Source organism: Vanacampus margaritifer, chromosome 7 (assembly GCF_051991255.1).
Source record: "Vanacampus margaritifer isolate UIUO_Vmar chromosome 7, RoL_Vmar_1.0, whole genome shotgun sequence".
In the NCBI taxonomy this organism is placed as follows: Eukaryota; Metazoa; Chordata; class Actinopteri; order Syngnathiformes; family Syngnathidae; genus Vanacampus; species Vanacampus margaritifer.
The window spans coordinates 16,168,932-16,185,511 of NC_135438.1; the positions used below are offsets into that span (position 1 = coordinate 16,168,932).

The following is a 16,580-nucleotide window of genomic DNA, read 5'->3' on the forward strand; positions in this document are numbered from 1 at the left end:
CTCAAAAACGTTATCTTAAAATTTAAAGTAGTTTTTACATTCAACTCAAGCAAATTCCTTACAAAAGGTCCAGATAAAATTATTTTTCGTACTGAATAATTCATATAGAAATCTGAACACAAAAACATACCAGTACATTGTAAACATACATTTTTTCCATTAATATACAAAACCCATCCTGAAGAAATCAGTTTCAGTCTTAAAAAGTTGTAAAATTAGTTGACCTATTTTTCTGCCTTGATGCCGCATTCGGCGGTTTAGTGGTTCTGCTGGAGTCACTCATTTATTTCCCTGCTGCTTTTGCCTTCTTGCCGGCTTTCCTGACGCGCCTGCGAGTGGCTGCGGCCTGTCCCGGTTTGGCGGTGGTGAAGGTGATGCACTGGGAGTCCAGGAAGCTGACCAGCTTGGCGGCACCGAGGCGGATGCCAGCCGCTTTCAGCCGCTCCTGGAGTTGAGACAGGACCAGAGGCTGGTACTGCAGGATCTGAGTGTACAGGCCGGAGTCGGACAGGATGAACGAGCGCACGTCCTGCAGGCGATCTTGGAGACGGGTGGCCGCTTGGGAGGCGGAGATGCCGCCGTCGCTGTCCGAGTCGCCATCAGAGGAAAGACACAGCTCCGGGTTGTGCCTGCAGGGTAGATTGCATATCCGCATCTTTATCCTGATTATCGCCTAAACTTAAAAATAATGAATGCAGAAAATTGAATTTTGAATGGCTATGCGGCTGAAAAATGAAACTGCATTTTGAATTAATCTACTAATTAAAACACATTTCAGTCATAAATGGTGAAATAAAAAGGTGATTGTAAAGATATTTTTGGGTGCAGCTTTAAGGTGTACTTCATTAGCCCACGTTCCACTACAAAGCTTGAAGTTGCAGAGCTGGTGCGTGCATGCAGTACCTTTCAGATTCTTCACTTGAAGTAGCTGAAGAGGCGTTCGAGTCTTGAGAGTTGGACAGCGGCTCCGTGTCTTCCTCCTCCTGGTTGTGTTTGGCTGGAGAGATGGAAGCAGGCACTCTGGGCTCTTTAAAATGGGCTTTCTGTTTCCAGGAAACGGGCCTGCCGCCAGCAGCCGAAGCCTCGGAGGGGGCGACCTTTGTCCGGGCTGCGGGCCCAGCACAGGGTGCCTCATCTTCACAGTCAGAGTTGACCAGCTGGTGGGTGTAGTGGTGGATCTCCTTCAACTTGAGGATCATCTGGCGCTTTGGTAATGCCCGAACACCAAAGCTGTGAGGAAATTGAATTTCTTTATCTTGACATTCAGCCGTTTGTTACAAGCCAAGATTGCTTCTCACTGGGTGAGGGAATGAAAAAATACTAATCATGTGTGATATTGATGTCAGTATCATTATACATATGATAATACAAAAAGAAGTGTTGTGCGATTTGGACAAAATTTTAATCTTACTATAGGTAATTTTACATTTTGATGATGATACATATCCTGACATTCTCAGATCTTTTTCCCATTCATTTATAAGACATGTTTTATATGGAAAAACAATGAAATGGATACAAGATAAATAACAACTTTTTTACATTGAAAAAAAAAAAAGTAAAATAAAGAGAGACAACAATTGACCACCAGTGTATGTGAACATAATTAAAAAAGACTGTTGTGTTACCGTCTTGGAAGCTACATTAGCATAGTCCAGTGCTTCTCAATTATCAAAATCTAAATTTTGTTATGGCCCCCCCATGAAGAAGAAAAATCCCCCCACGTACTCTCTGCCGCGACTAGAAATATAATATAATATATATATATAAAATAATATATATATCTTGACGATGAGCGCCAACGCCCCCTACTGTAGTGTATGTGCAATTACATTTTATTCTCGTACGGCAAGAAGACACAAAAGACAAAAAAAAAGGTTCCTTGTAAAGGCATCTCAATGATCAAAATCTAAATTTTGTTATGCCCCCCCAGGAAGAAGAAAAATCCCCCCACCTACTTTCTGCTGCAACTATAAGAATAATTTGTCTATAAAATTATCAGTGCACCTCATCAGAGGAGCTAATACTCTTGGCACACGCTCTGACAATGAGAGCGCCACCGCTCCCTACTGTAGTGGATGTGCAATCACATTTTATTCTCGTACGGCAAGAAGACACAAAAGACAAAAAAAAATGTTCCTTGTGAAGGCATCACATTTGAGAGTGACTGGTGTAGCCAAAGCTAACAATACGCCACACATCAGGATAAAGGTATAAACAACAGAGGGTTATATCGTACAATGCACAACTTTATATCACACTGTGATATAAGCAATCATATTGCACATTTTCTTTATATTGGAAGTATTTTGGGGGAAAAATGTAAGCTTTCGCAAGTACTGTAAGAAGCCCCAGTGTCATCTTTTTCGCGTGGATTATAGCTAAACTTGTGTGTGAGTGCTTCGATTAGCAGAATCGTCAGTTATGCATGCAAACAAGTCAAAATACTGGTGATAAGTCCTTAAAAACAACAACAACAACAGTATTCCATTCCTATTGTTCAACATATTGCAGTATTTCAAGCTCCACGCCTTAGGCAGCCTACCTCTACGGTTCAAATGCTTTTTTGTTTACTTACCTGTTTTTCCATGCAAATTGACTGACCTGTTGAGTTTGTTTTTGAGTTCCGGCGTATCCATATCAGAGTAGTGAGGCAGCGGCGTGATGGGAACCAGAGTGTGATGCTTTTTTTTGCGAGGAGGAGCTATAAAGACACCACAAGGTGCATTGTTTTAGCTTTTAAGTTACTTCTTTCCATCTTTTCCCTTAAATGAAATTGATGTGTGCAATTGGTGAATTTACTCACTGTGAATTAATTTAATTAGGATACAGAACATCATCATGACTTGGTTGGCTTTAATTATCACAAAATCCAGTCCCTACAATGAAATGCTCTTGTTGAGAAGTACTTACATGGAGTTTTTAGTCGGGCAGAAGCTTTCAGCCTTTGAGAAAGAGGAAGCATCTCCTCTTCCTCCTCGGAGCTTTCCCACGCGTGTGCGACCAGAAGGCTGTCACTTATCTCTGGTGGAATATCGGCCACATGATCAGTTGTCGAAGGCATGAAGGCATGACCCTCTTTACTGGTAGATGGCCGTGAAGTCAGGTTTTTGGGTTCTCGGAAGCGACTCGCACCATCTTGACAAGATGGCGGCGATGGCGAGGTGGCGGACGAGACTGCTCGGCTGCATCCTCCGCTATCCTCTAGTCTCAGACTAAAGCATCCCGGGTTCCCCGTGACGTCATCGCAGGCGTTGAGGCCCCACGAGTCGTTGAAAGCGATTGGCGGCTCGTCCATGATCAGCAAGCTGTGCTCGAAACTTGCATTTGGGGATTTTGCTTCTTCTTCAATGCCATCATCATCCACCGGTAGAATCTTTCCATCTTCATCTGTTGTTCCGGTCCTTGTTGGTTTAAATCCCGTGCTGTTGTGACTGCTGGAGCACTTACGGGGTCTCTCTGAACTCTCCACACTTCTGTGAGCAGTAGAAGAATGTGGCTCGGAAGGGTCAGAAAAGGGGGAGAGGTGAAAGCTCTCTTCGTGTTCGTGACTAAATGACTTTTGTCTGCCAGGCGAGGTGTCGGCTCGAATGTGGTGCTGGCGGACATCTAAGTGCAGAGGAGTGCTGCTATTAGGCTCTTGTTTTGAAGAATCATGAAGATGATTGGAAACGCCAGAGAGGAACGAAACCGGCGAGTCCACTTCTGCTCTTTCCAGATTCAGCCGACTACCGGTTCCCTCCACGGAGCCAACACGGGGCGAAATACATGTGGGACTGCTGGACGTCTTGGATGCATTACTAAACGGCGAGGAGCTGGTCTTTTTTGGGAACAGCTCTGCCCTCCGCATGAGTTGAGCGCAACTCTCCGAGCTGGATCTTCTGGGACTGGTGTTGACCGGCGTGGAGGGGATGAGCCAGGAGAGCTCTGGAGAACAATCCACTCGATCAAGTCGGTTAGGTGACGGACTTCGATCAACTAGACTACACTCCAAATTTCTGGATGGCTCCCTCTCCACGGAGGGTTCTCTGGGTTTTAAGTAAGTGAAGTTCTGCTTGGTGTGGGACTGTGACAAGACTGGACTTTGAGGAACAGATACGTCCATGTCTTCACTTGAGTCTGACAAAACGATCACCTCAGGATCCTTTTTCTGGGGTGAATTGGAAAGTAGCGGCACATGAAGACTATCAGTAACTTGGCTTTGAGGCTTTAGAGGCCTCAAATCTTGTTTTGGAAGTTCCTGTCCAACAAGAGCTATTTCCTCCTTGACTGCAACAGTGCTGAAGTTACCGTCCTGGTTTGGGGCTCTACCAGATAACTCTGTTTCTCTTGGTGGAGTAGACGAAGGAGGACTGAATGAGGGTTGATCATCTTCTTTGTAGACCCCCCCAAAGTCTAAGAAGAGGCGATCATAGCTGCTATCCAGGCTGTGGTCTGGCTGAGGGTCAGATTCAGGCTGAGGGCTTTTGTCACTCGATCTTCCTGGAGTCTCTCTTGGTTCAGTTGACATCTCTCCATCAGTTCCCTCACTTCCCCCCACGCTCACCTCCTCCTCATCCCTCTTTCTCTGCGTGGCGGCAAATTCGTAAATCTCATCCAGCTCTTCCTCATTCACCTGCTCCTCGTGGAGCTCCCTGTCGCCGGATGTGACGTCAGCAGCTTTTTCGAGGCCGCCCTCGTCATCCCTTTCTCGGTCGTCTTCGTGGCTCCACATAGAGATGAAGAGCGCTGTTAAATCCTTGTCTGTGCCGTGACTAAGACCCTCCGCGTGGCTTGTGGCGGCTTCATCGTCATTCTGAGCTGAAGCTTCTTCAGTGTGAAGCTCACATAGCTGCTGCAGCTCCTGTAGATCGAACCTTAAAAAATATAGGAGATAGGTGGTACATGGTTTGGTACTACTCCAGATGAAAAAGATGGCGTGACTTGTGCTGACTGACCTGGATGCCAACTCTAGTACATGAGGATGAAAGGATGCTGGGAGGGAAAAGTGAGCCGTGTAGAGGAAGTGCAGCAGGGCCAACACGGCCTGCCCTGGGACATCACTGATCAATACTCTTTGAGCTGCGGGCATCCCCTCCTCATGCACCCCAAATCCACTTTCATGCACCTGGAAGTAGTGTTAATTTCGTTAACGAAAACTACACAAAAATATTTTCACAACACATCTTCAACAGACGAAAACTAGACTAGACTAAAACCCTCGTTAATAAGCAATGACTGGGACTAAATCCGTATGCATTTTCGTTGACTAATGAAGACGAGACGAATAAAAATTGGACTAAAATCTGTGGACGTTTTAGTTCATGAACAAAGGCGAGACGAAAATTATATGATTTTGTTAAATCCTGTCTGCTAATCTGTCAATGTGACACCGTAATGTGACACATAGTGACACACCCCTTTCTAATCTTCAGATAGCGAGTGCAACATGCACAAACACATGGGACAGATTCACTATGAAAGGTTAATTAATAATAATAAAAATATATAATAATAATAATAAACTATATAGTATAGTTATACTGGAACATTAATCCAATGGCTACAACGTTTCAACAATAATGTTAATCTGACCGCTAACTAATGCTGGCTAATTTACTATTTTGTAGCATGGAGCCATAGTAGCCACTTGTTGATATACTGTAATTGTGTGTTGTTTTTCATCAAAAAGCTGAGAGAAAATTTTATGTGAAATAGTTTTAGATCCAAAATGTTCAACATTATCTGCTGAAAAAATATATATAAATACAGGGGTAAAATGATTGTCCTGACTAAAACTAGACCAAAATGTTGACAGTTTTTGTTGACTAAAACTAGATAAATAACATTGTTTTCTTGAACTTCATAAAATGCTAGATTAAATAAAAACGGGACGAGGTTGACTATAACTATGGTATAAAAAATAAAAATAAAAAAAAGAAACCAGCGTGATTGAAACTGGACTAAAGCTGAGACTACATTTTAAAGTCTGATAAAAAAAATTAACACTATCTGGAAGAAAAACATATGACAGTATTTAGTCCACTATTTTTTTCTGTATTTTGATGGTAACTCAACATGGAAAATTACTTTTTAATTGCTTGTACCTGTATAAACAGTCAGCCAACTGTTTTATATTGTGAAAAAGGTGCATATTTAGCTTTGTTACCACTGTACTGCAGTTACCATTTCTGCCAGGAGGGGGCAGCGTGCATATATCATGAAGGAGTGAGCAAAGAAAACTTGGCCACTGTCCACCTGGAGTTGCCAGTCACTAAGATGAGGGTTGTTCACCATGCTGCTCAGGTTTGATGCCAGGGTGGATAGCGCCACCTGCAGAGGAATCAGGGGAGCACATATCATGTATGTATCATTTTGTGATTTCCAAACTTTGGTGTGTAAACCATGGAGAGGGATCTTACTGATAAATGGCTCCTGCGCTCTTCAGTTGCTCCTGGCTGACAATAAGAACTTCCTGCTTGACTGTGGAGCTCCACTGCATCGGTGTGCGTCATTGCTGGTGGGGCGTCACTCACACAGAGGTCAGCCGTCTCCTCTATAAAGAAGCCACTCAATCGAAGGTCTGTCGGCAAACTGGTGTTTTTGTCTGTAAGAACAACATAATTAAACTTAACAGGGAGCGAAAGTCACAATAATAAAAGGTGACTTACTGGTCACCAGTCAATCACAGGACACATAAAGACAATTTTGAACCCCCATGAATCAACATGCTTAAATACAGCGTAGAATACAGAGCTTTGTTGTACCTTTGACAGGGCCAAGAGCAGTGTGGTCACCGTGGGCAAATTCATCAACAGAGAGCTCCACTAGGTCCTGCAGGGCCTGACTGTTTGCTGGAAGATGTCCCGAGGTCGGAGTGGAGGGAGCCGAGGAGCAGGCGGCCGTCTGGGAGGAGGACAAGATGGAAGCCTTGTCGTTTGTTTGGGAAGAAGCGCAGAGAGTCTATGGACAGAAGTTAAAAAAGTGGTGAGAATTGGAAAACACATTTGGAGAATTATTAACTTTCTAAAAAGCTATTAGATAATAATATGATCAGATTCAATGTTAACATACCGTACTAAAGATCACTGCGTGAACAGCAGCAGCGTTCACAAACCTAAACATCTCCTATTCGTTCGTCATCTTACTTGTGCTGATTCCCATGGTGTGATGAAGTCTTTAAGCTCCGGAACAAAGAAGTCTAATACACGAGTAGCGCTTCCATTCAGCAGTGCACTCTTTTCCCAGAGGGGGGCAGTGTCACTCAAGGCAGATAAGGTGCTGGGACAGCGGGTGGGAGTAGGCGGAGATGGAGCTCGACTGCGTAGGAGGAGGGCAGAGACTCGTTCCTGCAGCCTGGTCAGGGCCGCATCGGCGTCCTGGATGAGGAGGATTGGAGGAGGGCGAGGGACGGTGCCCTTTTTCCTCTTACCATGCCCCTTACCTGCAACATGAACAATTGGAAAGTTTAATTAGATACACTAAACATCGATAGCTCATTCTTCTTCCATTTAATCATTTTAGCTGTATAAGTAATAGTTCATGACGACTTGTCTGAACCTGATGTCATTTGACTTAAAGAACATTTGATAAAAAGAACAAAAGCCTATAAATAAACAAACAGTCAAGTATGAGATTAAACTACTTGTTGGGCTCATGTGCGCGTTGCAGTTTGCAGTCCATTCGGGGCTCTAAATGCAGCACCCCACCAACCTCTGCACTCGTCGTCATGGCAACAAAATCCATCCTTGCCATTAGAACAGCATTATGAATTTAAGGCTGACTCACTTGCAGCAGTGCCGCCCTTTCAAACAGGGTCATTCTGGCAAGAAGTAATTCATGACCCTTAGGGTATTTTGATGAATTGTGTCAGACATGTTAGTAAGATGCCGAGCAACTGTGTAAAATTACATTAATTAACTCATTCACTGCCATTGATGTCAAAAATTCATTTGAACTATTTCTATTATTTTAACATTTTTTCCACTTTGGTTAACAAGAATATGAAAACCTAGAAAAAAAAACAATTATTGTACATTTAAAACAGATATAAAATTTATGATTAATCGTGAGTTAACTATTGAAGTCATGTGATCAATTACAATTAAAAATTGTAATCACCTGACGTGATTTAAAAAAAGAAGAGAAGGTTATTAAAAATTAGGAGCGTAAGGCAATTAATTTTTTTTATCGTTATTTATTGCATGACTTTACGAGTTAACTCACGATTAATCACAAATTTTATATCTGTTCTAAATGTACAATAAAAAAATTCTAGGCTTTCATACTCTTGTTAACATAAGTGGGGAAAAAAAGTTAAACTAATAGAAATAGTTCAAATGAATATTTGACGTCTATAACCGTCAATGGCAGTGAATGAGTTAAAAATAACATGCAAAAACTAAAACATGGACCCTGGACCACAAAGACAAAATGCTCCGCAGATAACATCTCAGAAAGTAAAAGTCATGTAATATGCACATTTGTGTCAACTTTGCTTTGAATTAACAAATGCAATATGATGAAACACACTTCATCTTGCAAGCTATGGAACACAAAGTGATAGTGTACCGGCATCTGCCCTCCACTTCAACACAGGAGCCATGGAGAAATCAGGGGTAATGGTTTCTCTTTCCGCACTCAGCTGCTTCCTCTCCTGTTCCAACAGGGAAGACGACAGAGCCAAGGCCACCATGGTGTCTTCATCCAGCAGTTCCGCCTTTTTCCTGGGCTTCTTTCTTGCTGCTGGGCCTGCCTTCGATGCACCTTTTCTTTTGGCGCCTCCAGTCTGTGTGCTGAATTATAAAAACATATTATTTATCAGTTATATAATGAAAATGCTGTGAAATGTGAATATTTACTTTGCAAGTCAATTTACGTGTGCACCCCTAAATTTTCTTCCTGTGCTCCTAAAATTGTAAGTTAGGGGCTCCTGCGCTCCTCGCAAAAAATGTTAGCCTGCACTTCAGAAGACATTTAAAAAGACATAAACATTGAATATAATTGAATGTTGGGGTCTTTTTTTCCTTTAACGGGAACTGTGACTTTAGTTAAGTGTGGAAAGGGCTTAAAACTATCAAATACCAGTCAATTTTGGTCCAAAATCTTTAAACTTGTGCCAATTTTGGTCCAAAATCTTTAAACTTGTGCCAATTTTGCATTTAAACAAGCAAAATCAACAAAAGAATGGCTTCAGCGGGATAATGGTCAAGTCAGAGTCCAGACCTAAATACCAAATGAAAATATGTTGGGTGCCTAAAACAGTGCTGTCCACATTGATGCTGTTAGAATCCGATATATGAGATGTTGTAAATTATAAGTCAGGATGTGTTAATTGCTGATGGACAAGACTGGATTCTGAAATATTTGGTGCCAACAAGTATTAGTTAGTAGGATGCAGTTTTATTGTTTTAGCATTTTTTTCCTTACCTATGGGGTAAAAAATGTTTTTTTATTTCTGTGCAACTGCAGAGAGCAATCAAAGCAATAACTGAAGGTAATACAAGAATTAGATTATGTGTACAATTAATGTAAGCTTTTGATCTACAGACAAAGGAACCTCTGAAGTTGAACACCCCGGAGGTTGTAGAATTAGAAATTTGGGTGTACTGTATATGATTAAATTAGCCAGTGGTGTCCTGATTCAAGTGCTTTTTTTTTTTTTTGCATTCTGAGGGCACAGGGGTGAGTAAGTGAGAGTCTCCAGAGGTTTCATATAAATGATTTGTTGCTTATCAATTCTTTGGGGGGGGAAAGAGGGCAGAAAAGTTGGTATATTAAGACCCCCCACACACACACACACACCAAAACTCACTAAGTTAGGAACACTCAATATAACACAAAAAAATAAAAAAAAATTGCACCTTTAGCATTACATGTCCAGTGAATAAAGATTGCATAATGGCAACACTTTTACCTTGGAATGAATTTCTATTTCCATACGTGACAATATTTTTTTTACAAAATTCCAAAAAGTCAGACCTCGACGAGGAATAGATTACGGTCAACCATAGAGGTACAGTAGGTACAGTATGTATGTATGCTCGATTGATGTGAAGTGCGGATGCGGCAAACATACATCGCTTCAGTAGTGGTACGTTGCGTCTCTTCTGCTTGCCTCTGGAGCGCCTGCAGGAGGTCGGCAGGACTGACGCCCATGTCCGCCGAGCAACGCTTCAAGTGGGTGGCGTGACTCTTGTGCGACTTGAACTTCTTGCCACAGATTGGACAGTCAGGGACACCCGGGGGAGGCGGAACAGCTGCCATTTGATGCTCACTCTTATCCAAACACCTATCGACATGAAGATCATCCTGAATAGCCAAATGAGGGGCAAATGGTAACTTCTTGTTGCTGAAAAAAAAGACCGACCTGTTGATGTGCTGTGTGCGCCCCTCAGGTGTCATGTGCGATAAGCTTCTGTGACATATGTGACAGAAGAAGAGACCCTCAGCCGCCAAGTCCAGTGTGTGGGCCTCTGCCGCCTCATGGTCAAGTCGCTGCTGCAGTCGCATGGCTAGAACCTCATCACTGTCCTGAGGCCTCAGATGGCGCTCTGATGTGGAGGATTGTAGTATTTCTAGGGACAAATCAGTGAGCATTGATTTCAAACTTCAAAAGCCCGCACAGTAATATTTTAAGATGCATGGTGGAAGGAGGTAAAGAAAAAAAACTATAAAGAACATGTCACCTCACCTGACTGTAAAGGAACATGCTGCACCATCTTCGGCAGATTGACTCTTTTGAACTGTTGCATCCTGCTGAGCAATTTGTCCTTTGCCCCCAAACCCGGTTGAGCTGTTGGTGCTGAAGCTAACACAGCATCTCTTAAATCATTCATAACATTTTCCGTGTTTCCCATGACCTGTTGTGTTTCGCTACGAGCAAACTGTGATTCAGCTCCGGCACGCTGAGACCCGGAGCTGTCCTTGTTTTCTCTCTGGTCTCCATCGCTGGTCTGACAAGATGCCTGTTGGTCGGCTCGCCTACGTTTAGGCTCGACTCCTTTCTTGCGGGAACGTTTCAACAGCTTTGAGCTCAGGTCAACAAAGTCCTGGTCCGAGTCGTTCATGACTATAACACATTTTTTGTACTGGTCACCTTGAAAAGATTACACCAGCATGTACTCGGGTTTGGCAAATATCCATAACGGATAGCCAGTGTGTTAAAACCTTGCAGTTTGATTCAAGGATCGCTGCAGACTAGTGTGGAAAACAAAAATATTACATAAATGTATGAATTCCACGCTTCTATCGTGGTGCTAGCTAGCCATGTAAATCCATCTGGTGACCGTGTTTCTAATTTATATTAATGAATCGTTTACAACGACGTAACACGCTGAGTTTGTTGTGATTCCTAGCGCAAAACCAAACCACTTTTCCCCGACCCCAGGAACTGGTCACGTGACGGGAAAAAGGCTAAGTTTTACTTCCGGGTGACGCGTATTTCTGTTAAAACCAGTATTGTATAGTAATGCCAGATTTGCACCGATATACGAAATATTTCGTGTTTGTAGTAATTTTACGACTTTGAACAACTTGCATCTGATTTGATGTTGCCTTAACTGTTTCATGCAGGAATAAAGTACAGTGCCCCCTATTGACAATTCCGAAAATCCGGGCATTTCTGATTCTTCTCCAATGCAATTCGATGCAAATGCTTCCTTCAAACGTTGAAAACAAAAGGCACTTGAATTTCATTTACCTGTGGCTATCATACAAACCACACGGATTGTTATAGTAATCAAACATCTCATCACATTTAAAAATAAAAATAATCATTACAAATCAAATTACGAGCCAAAGTCCAATGCTTTTCAATGAATGCTCTTCACCGAATTGACCGCCATTTTGACGTGTGACGTCATAATAAAAAGTATTAATGATGGAAAAACTATTGTGGCTTATTCTCGTCCACGGGCAAATGCCGCACAATTAATCTATGGTCTTTGCGTTCATCTTGGTCTCTTGACATTTCTGACTATAATGTTTGGATTTAAAAATACGGATACAAATTCAGCATCAGTATGAGCTGAATAAGTTTTTAGATTTGAAACTGAGCTGAATCAGATTAGATGTCCTATACCTATATTTATAGTTAAAGACTTACGAAATGATGAGCCATCCACTTGTCCTTCGTCTCTGACTGCTATCCAAATTGCGCTCAACATTTCTAACCCACCTTTTAGTCAAGTGGCTGTAAAGAAATCAAGAATTCATGGAGGGGGAACATTGGGAAATGCATGCACATTGTGCACCCATTACGCTTTGTGTTTTTTGACAACTGTTTTTGGTTTAAAGATGACACCACGTAGCAGCAAGAGTGGTCAGTGTGTGGAGTGACTGCTCGAGGGAGTAAAGATTGTGCCATCCTCTAAACAAGTGTGAGGCAATTACAAAGGAACAGGAGTGATCCTTTGTGGTTTACTCAACAGTTCTGTAGTTCATCTGTTGCAGTTTATTTAACAATATGGTATAGAAGTAAGAAATGAGCCTTTTAACAGTTTGTACAGTGTTTTCGTTCTCTCTTATATTTATAGTTTTTTGTTTAATACGTGGATTTACAATAGGAGAAAAAGCAAACTCTTTCCACCCGTTCAAGTTTTTGCGTAAGAGGAATGCGCCTTGATGATTCCAAGAGAATGTTGATGGTGCCTCCATTCTTCAAACGCACCTTAGTGTATAATTTAAAGGGTGGGTGATCGTTGCACCTCAGCTTAGGTCACTGGTCTCTTTCTCCCACTCTCTTTACAGTTTACACTATTTGTATGGAAAAAAAGCATGACATTTTTTTCAATGTTAAAGTAACAATTTTCTACACCTGCAAAACAAGAGATTCCAACTTCCAGGCGTCTGAGATGGAGCCTGTATATCTTACTTTTAGGGGATTTATGTCACCAGTGTGATGATCTGTGATTCTTTTAGCGAGCGTGAGGTTTGCATTGGTGTCTTCATGTGCACCTGTATACATGGCTGTGTAAACAATCTGCCACAGTCCATTTCCTATTTTAATACAACTGAGTGCTCTTCATACACACAGAGAAGAGATGGGTCTCAGTCTCTCTTAGCACATTATCTTGGCGCAATGGTAGAATGCATGACCACAAATGCCAGGACCGACAGCTAGAGAACAAAACAAAAACCTGGCCCAGCTCCCAAACTTAAACACAAAAGGTTGTTTTTTTTCCTAATGGTACAAAAGATATGAATCATATAATGTAATTGTACATTTTCTTAAAAAACAAAACAAAAAAACGAGGATGGTATGAAATCACACCAAGAACCAAGCAAAAATAAATTGAATATTGAACACATTTGGTCTCAACCAAAAAAATATATTCTTTGTGACTTAAATTGCATTTTTAAGAAGCAAATTGCAAACCCCGCTGTTTTTTCAGGAAGAAAAAAAACAACTTAATTTAGGAATTTTTCATTCCCACGGGGTGCTGGACTTTTATTTTTTTTTCCTCTACCAAATTTTCTTTTTTGTTTTTAACAACAGTTTTTTTTTTTTTTTTTTTTTTTTATACAGGTACAAAAAGATCTCAATAGTAGAAAGAACAAACAAAGCCCTCTTTGTTAAAGAGTCTGAGGGAAGTTGGGAAGAATTTATGAGGGGTCCCAGGTACTGAGACACGGTGGTTCTTCATTTCCCAGCAGAAATGCTACAATCCCTCCACAAACTTCTCTAAACTGTCTCCTGCAGCATCTCCCTCCATGCTCAAGTTGCTATTTAGCACCCCTCTATTCGGAGGGTTAAGCTGGGGTAGCATGACGCTTTGTTCTGGTGTACCCAGGTGGCCCTGTTCCATGGACCCTGACAGTGGGCCCCCAAGTCCATGGTGGGGGGAACTGGAGTGGGGTGGAGGCGGGTGCTGTGGTGAGGGCTGGGGCTGGTTCTGGATCTTCGGTGAGGGACTGGAATGTGGTGGCGGCTGTGAGGGTGGGCATGGGGACTGAACAGGAGCAGGGGAGCGGACTTGGTTGCTGAGACTGTTGGCTAGTGTGGGCTGGCCGGCAAGCAGGTGGGTCTGGGGGCTCATGGGGCTGGCCTGGGCGGGAGAAGTCATCTGCTGCTTGAGGACGGCCTGCTGCTGAGGAAGATGTTGCTGTTGCTGCTGCTGCTGCTGCTGCAGCATCCGTTGATGCAGTATTTTCTGAGCCTGGTCCATTCCCATGCCCGGCTGAGCCATCTGAGCCATGGGTGGTAGCTGGCCCATTGGCCCCCCAGCTGCTGCTGCGCCTGCTTGCATGGCTTGCATCTGCTGTTGTTGCATGCGGAGCTGGGAGTACGTAGCTGCTGTGCCCTGGGCCTGGGCAGGGAACTGGCCAGGGTGTCCCTGAGGCATCAGTCCCTGTTGCTGCTGCTGTTGTCTTAAGAGTTGCCGACGATACTCTTGAATTTGCGGATTGGTGTTATGTGCTGTGTTCATCAGCTGCCCTTGGGCCCCCATCGCTGCCATACCCTGAGCAGGAGGCTGCTGAGGCTGCTGAGACGGCATCCCTGGCCTCTGTACAGTACCTCCTGGCATGGCCATGGTCTGCATTGTGGGCAAACCAGGCTGCTGACCCGCCTGCTGCTGGGGTTGGTTAGCGTGGTACTTGGCCGTTCGTTGCTTGATGAAAGCAGCCATGAGCTGCGGGTTTGATTTGAGGATGTTGAGGACTTGCTGTTGCTGTTGGGGAGAGTTGGGAGACTTGAGGGTACGGAGAAGATCCTGAAGGGCGTTGGGGGCTGTAGCACCAGGTCTCTGTGGTGCCTGTGGCCTTGCACCGGGCTGCTGGGGAATGAGCATCCTCTGGCCCGGAGGTTGCTGTCCCGGCGGCATCATGGCTCGCTGCATGGTCATGGCCTGTGGGGGGCTCTGGCCTGGGACAAGGCCTTGCTGTTGAGTTTGTGCAGCCTGCATGGGGCCTGCAGGTCCAGGCCATTGACCCGGGGCCATGTTTGGTTGCATGACCTGGGGGCCCCGAGGCCCTGGTACCATCTGCATGGGTGGTTGCATTGGTCCTGTCATACGCTGCTGTGGCTGCTGGGGGTTCATGGGCAAGCCGTTCATGTTGACCAGATAGTTCTGTTGGTTCTGTTGGGCCTGTGCCATCAACTCAATGTGGCGTGCGATCTTGACAGCGGCGAGGGGAGGCTGCTGCTGCTGCTGCTGCATTGGTTGAGGCTGAGGAGGCTGTGGAACAGGGGACGGTTGTTGATGCAGAGGAGAGACTTGGGGCCCGGGCTTACCTTGGGGCACAGCTGCTTGAGGTTGTCCATTGCGAGGTGCGGTGGGGAACGAGGGGGACATGACACCTGCAGAGGTGGGTGTCTGAGGCTGACTGGGCAGCGGCTGCTGTGGCGTCTGGGGTGTGTTGGGCTGGGCATGGGAAGTGGGAGTTGTCGGCGTGGCTGACGCCGGCGGGGACGGTAGCGGCATGGTTCTGCCTTGCATGGTAGCCATTCTTCTCCTCATCAAGTGAGCCTGCTGGAGCCTGTGTTGCAGCTGTTGCTGGCGAAGTTTGTGCTTTATATTCAGGCAGAACGGCACCGGACACTTATTCTCCTGACAGTTCTTTGCATGGTAACAGCATAAAGCAATAAGTTGCTTGCACACAGGACAGCCGCCGTTTGTTTTCCGCTTGCAAAACTTGGTGTGCTGCACAACTCTCTTCATCTTCTGGCAGGACGGCAGAGAGCAGTTGGCGTTGCGGCACTGACACGCGTGGACGAGAGACTGGATGCAACGCTGGATGCTCAAACGCCGGCTTTCCTGTGGGCTCTTGGAGGCCTCGCCGCTCTGGCTGTTGTTGTCGTCATCCAGGCCGAGACCCCATTTCACCATCTGGTGCTCATGACCCTTTGCGTTATAACAATTAATGCAAAGGTCAAAGTCCTGTAAAATAGAAGACGGGGACAGGGTAAATAACAAGAGACAACCCCAAAGCATTATAAACCTACAAGTGACATCCACTTTCAATAAATAAAAATATCTACATGGGGAAAAAATAGATCAGTACACACCTCACACACTGTGCAGTGCCACCGTGTCTCGACATGATGCTTGCACTCATTGCAAGTGTACACAAAGCGATCCTGTCCCTGGTTGTGCAGCTCAACTAGCATGCACATGGTGCTCCACTTGCACCTCCTGAGAGAGCTGAACTCCCAATGTTTGTCCCGGGCCAAAGTCAGGAAAGCATCACGGCCATCCATCAGGTCACAGGAGAGCAAAGGGTCCGGGTCGATGATAGGGGGCAAAGTGTTGACCATGGGGCCGGAGTGGAGATGGATTACAAAGAACACCTACAGCAGACAAAGAAACAGAAGGAAAAAAAAACGTTCATGTTTAAGCGCATACACACACACACACACGGTCAAAAATTGCTGCTTTGGTCTTGGTCAAAAACTATTTTGTAAATTAGCTGTAATGTGTCTTACCTCTTTGTGCTTCTCCATGGTGGCATAAAGCTTCTGCGACAAATCGTTCGCTACATTTGGCATCCCAGGCTTCTTCTTGTTAGCTCGACTCACGCTGCTTTTGTTTTTATTTGTCTTCTTGTTGTTTTTCTTCTTAGCATTTTTGCTGTCACTTGGGGTACCCTGAGAGTAATAC

At 44.2% G+C, this 16,580-nt stretch overlaps 2 protein-coding genes and 1 long non-coding RNA gene across 5 annotated transcripts in view; 1 reads left to right on the forward strand and 2 right to left on the reverse strand.

The window, feature by feature from the left end:
* Positions 1-127: 127 nt before the first annotated feature.
* slx4 (SLX4 structure-specific endonuclease subunit homolog (S. cerevisiae)) lies at positions 128-11,393 on the reverse strand. Of its 2 annotated transcripts, XM_077571041.1 has the most exons (13): positions 10,673-11,391; positions 10,349-10,556; positions 10,058-10,270; positions 8,551-8,774; positions 7,128-7,423; positions 6,747-6,942; positions 6,402-6,586; positions 6,166-6,312; positions 4,938-5,107; positions 2,914-4,856; positions 2,605-2,704; positions 904-1,230; positions 128-629 (listed from the first exon to the last, which is right to left on the reverse strand). In XM_077571041.1, the coding sequence occupies exons 1-13, from the start codon at positions 11,046-11,048 to the stop codon at positions 284-286; spliced, it is 4,731 nt and encodes a 1,576-aa protein (XP_077427167.1). In that variant the 5' UTR covers positions 11,049-11,391; the 3' UTR covers positions 128-283. The 2 variants fall into 2 exon arrangements, with proteins under 2 accessions (XP_077427167.1, XP_077427168.1); XM_077571042.1 differs by lacking the exon at positions 128-629 and having other exon boundaries at positions 1,115-1,297; positions 10,673-11,393.
* On the forward strand, positions 660-9,510 carry LOC144055235 (uncharacterized). Its single transcript, XR_013294793.1, has 5 exons — positions 660-1,210; positions 6,162-6,342; positions 6,428-6,560; positions 6,756-6,966; positions 8,648-9,510. It is a non-coding gene; the product is annotated as an uncharacterized LOC144055235 (long non-coding RNA).
* Positions 11,394-12,391: 998 nt separating the features above from the next.
* Positions 12,392-16,580, reverse strand: part of crebbpa (CREB binding lysine acetyltransferase a) — a 38,697-nt gene continuing 34,508 nt past the window's right edge. For both annotated transcript variants that reach the window (XM_077570327.1, XM_077570326.1), the window contains 3 exons: positions 16,406-16,567; positions 15,989-16,270; positions 12,392-15,860 (listed from right to left, as the gene is read on the reverse strand). In XM_077570327.1, the coding sequence (XP_077426453.1) occupies positions 13,641-15,860; positions 15,989-16,270; positions 16,406-16,567 (2,664 nt within the window). In that variant the 3' untranslated portion in view covers positions 12,392-13,640. The remainder of the gene's footprint in view (positions 15,861-15,988; positions 16,271-16,405; positions 16,568-16,580) is intronic.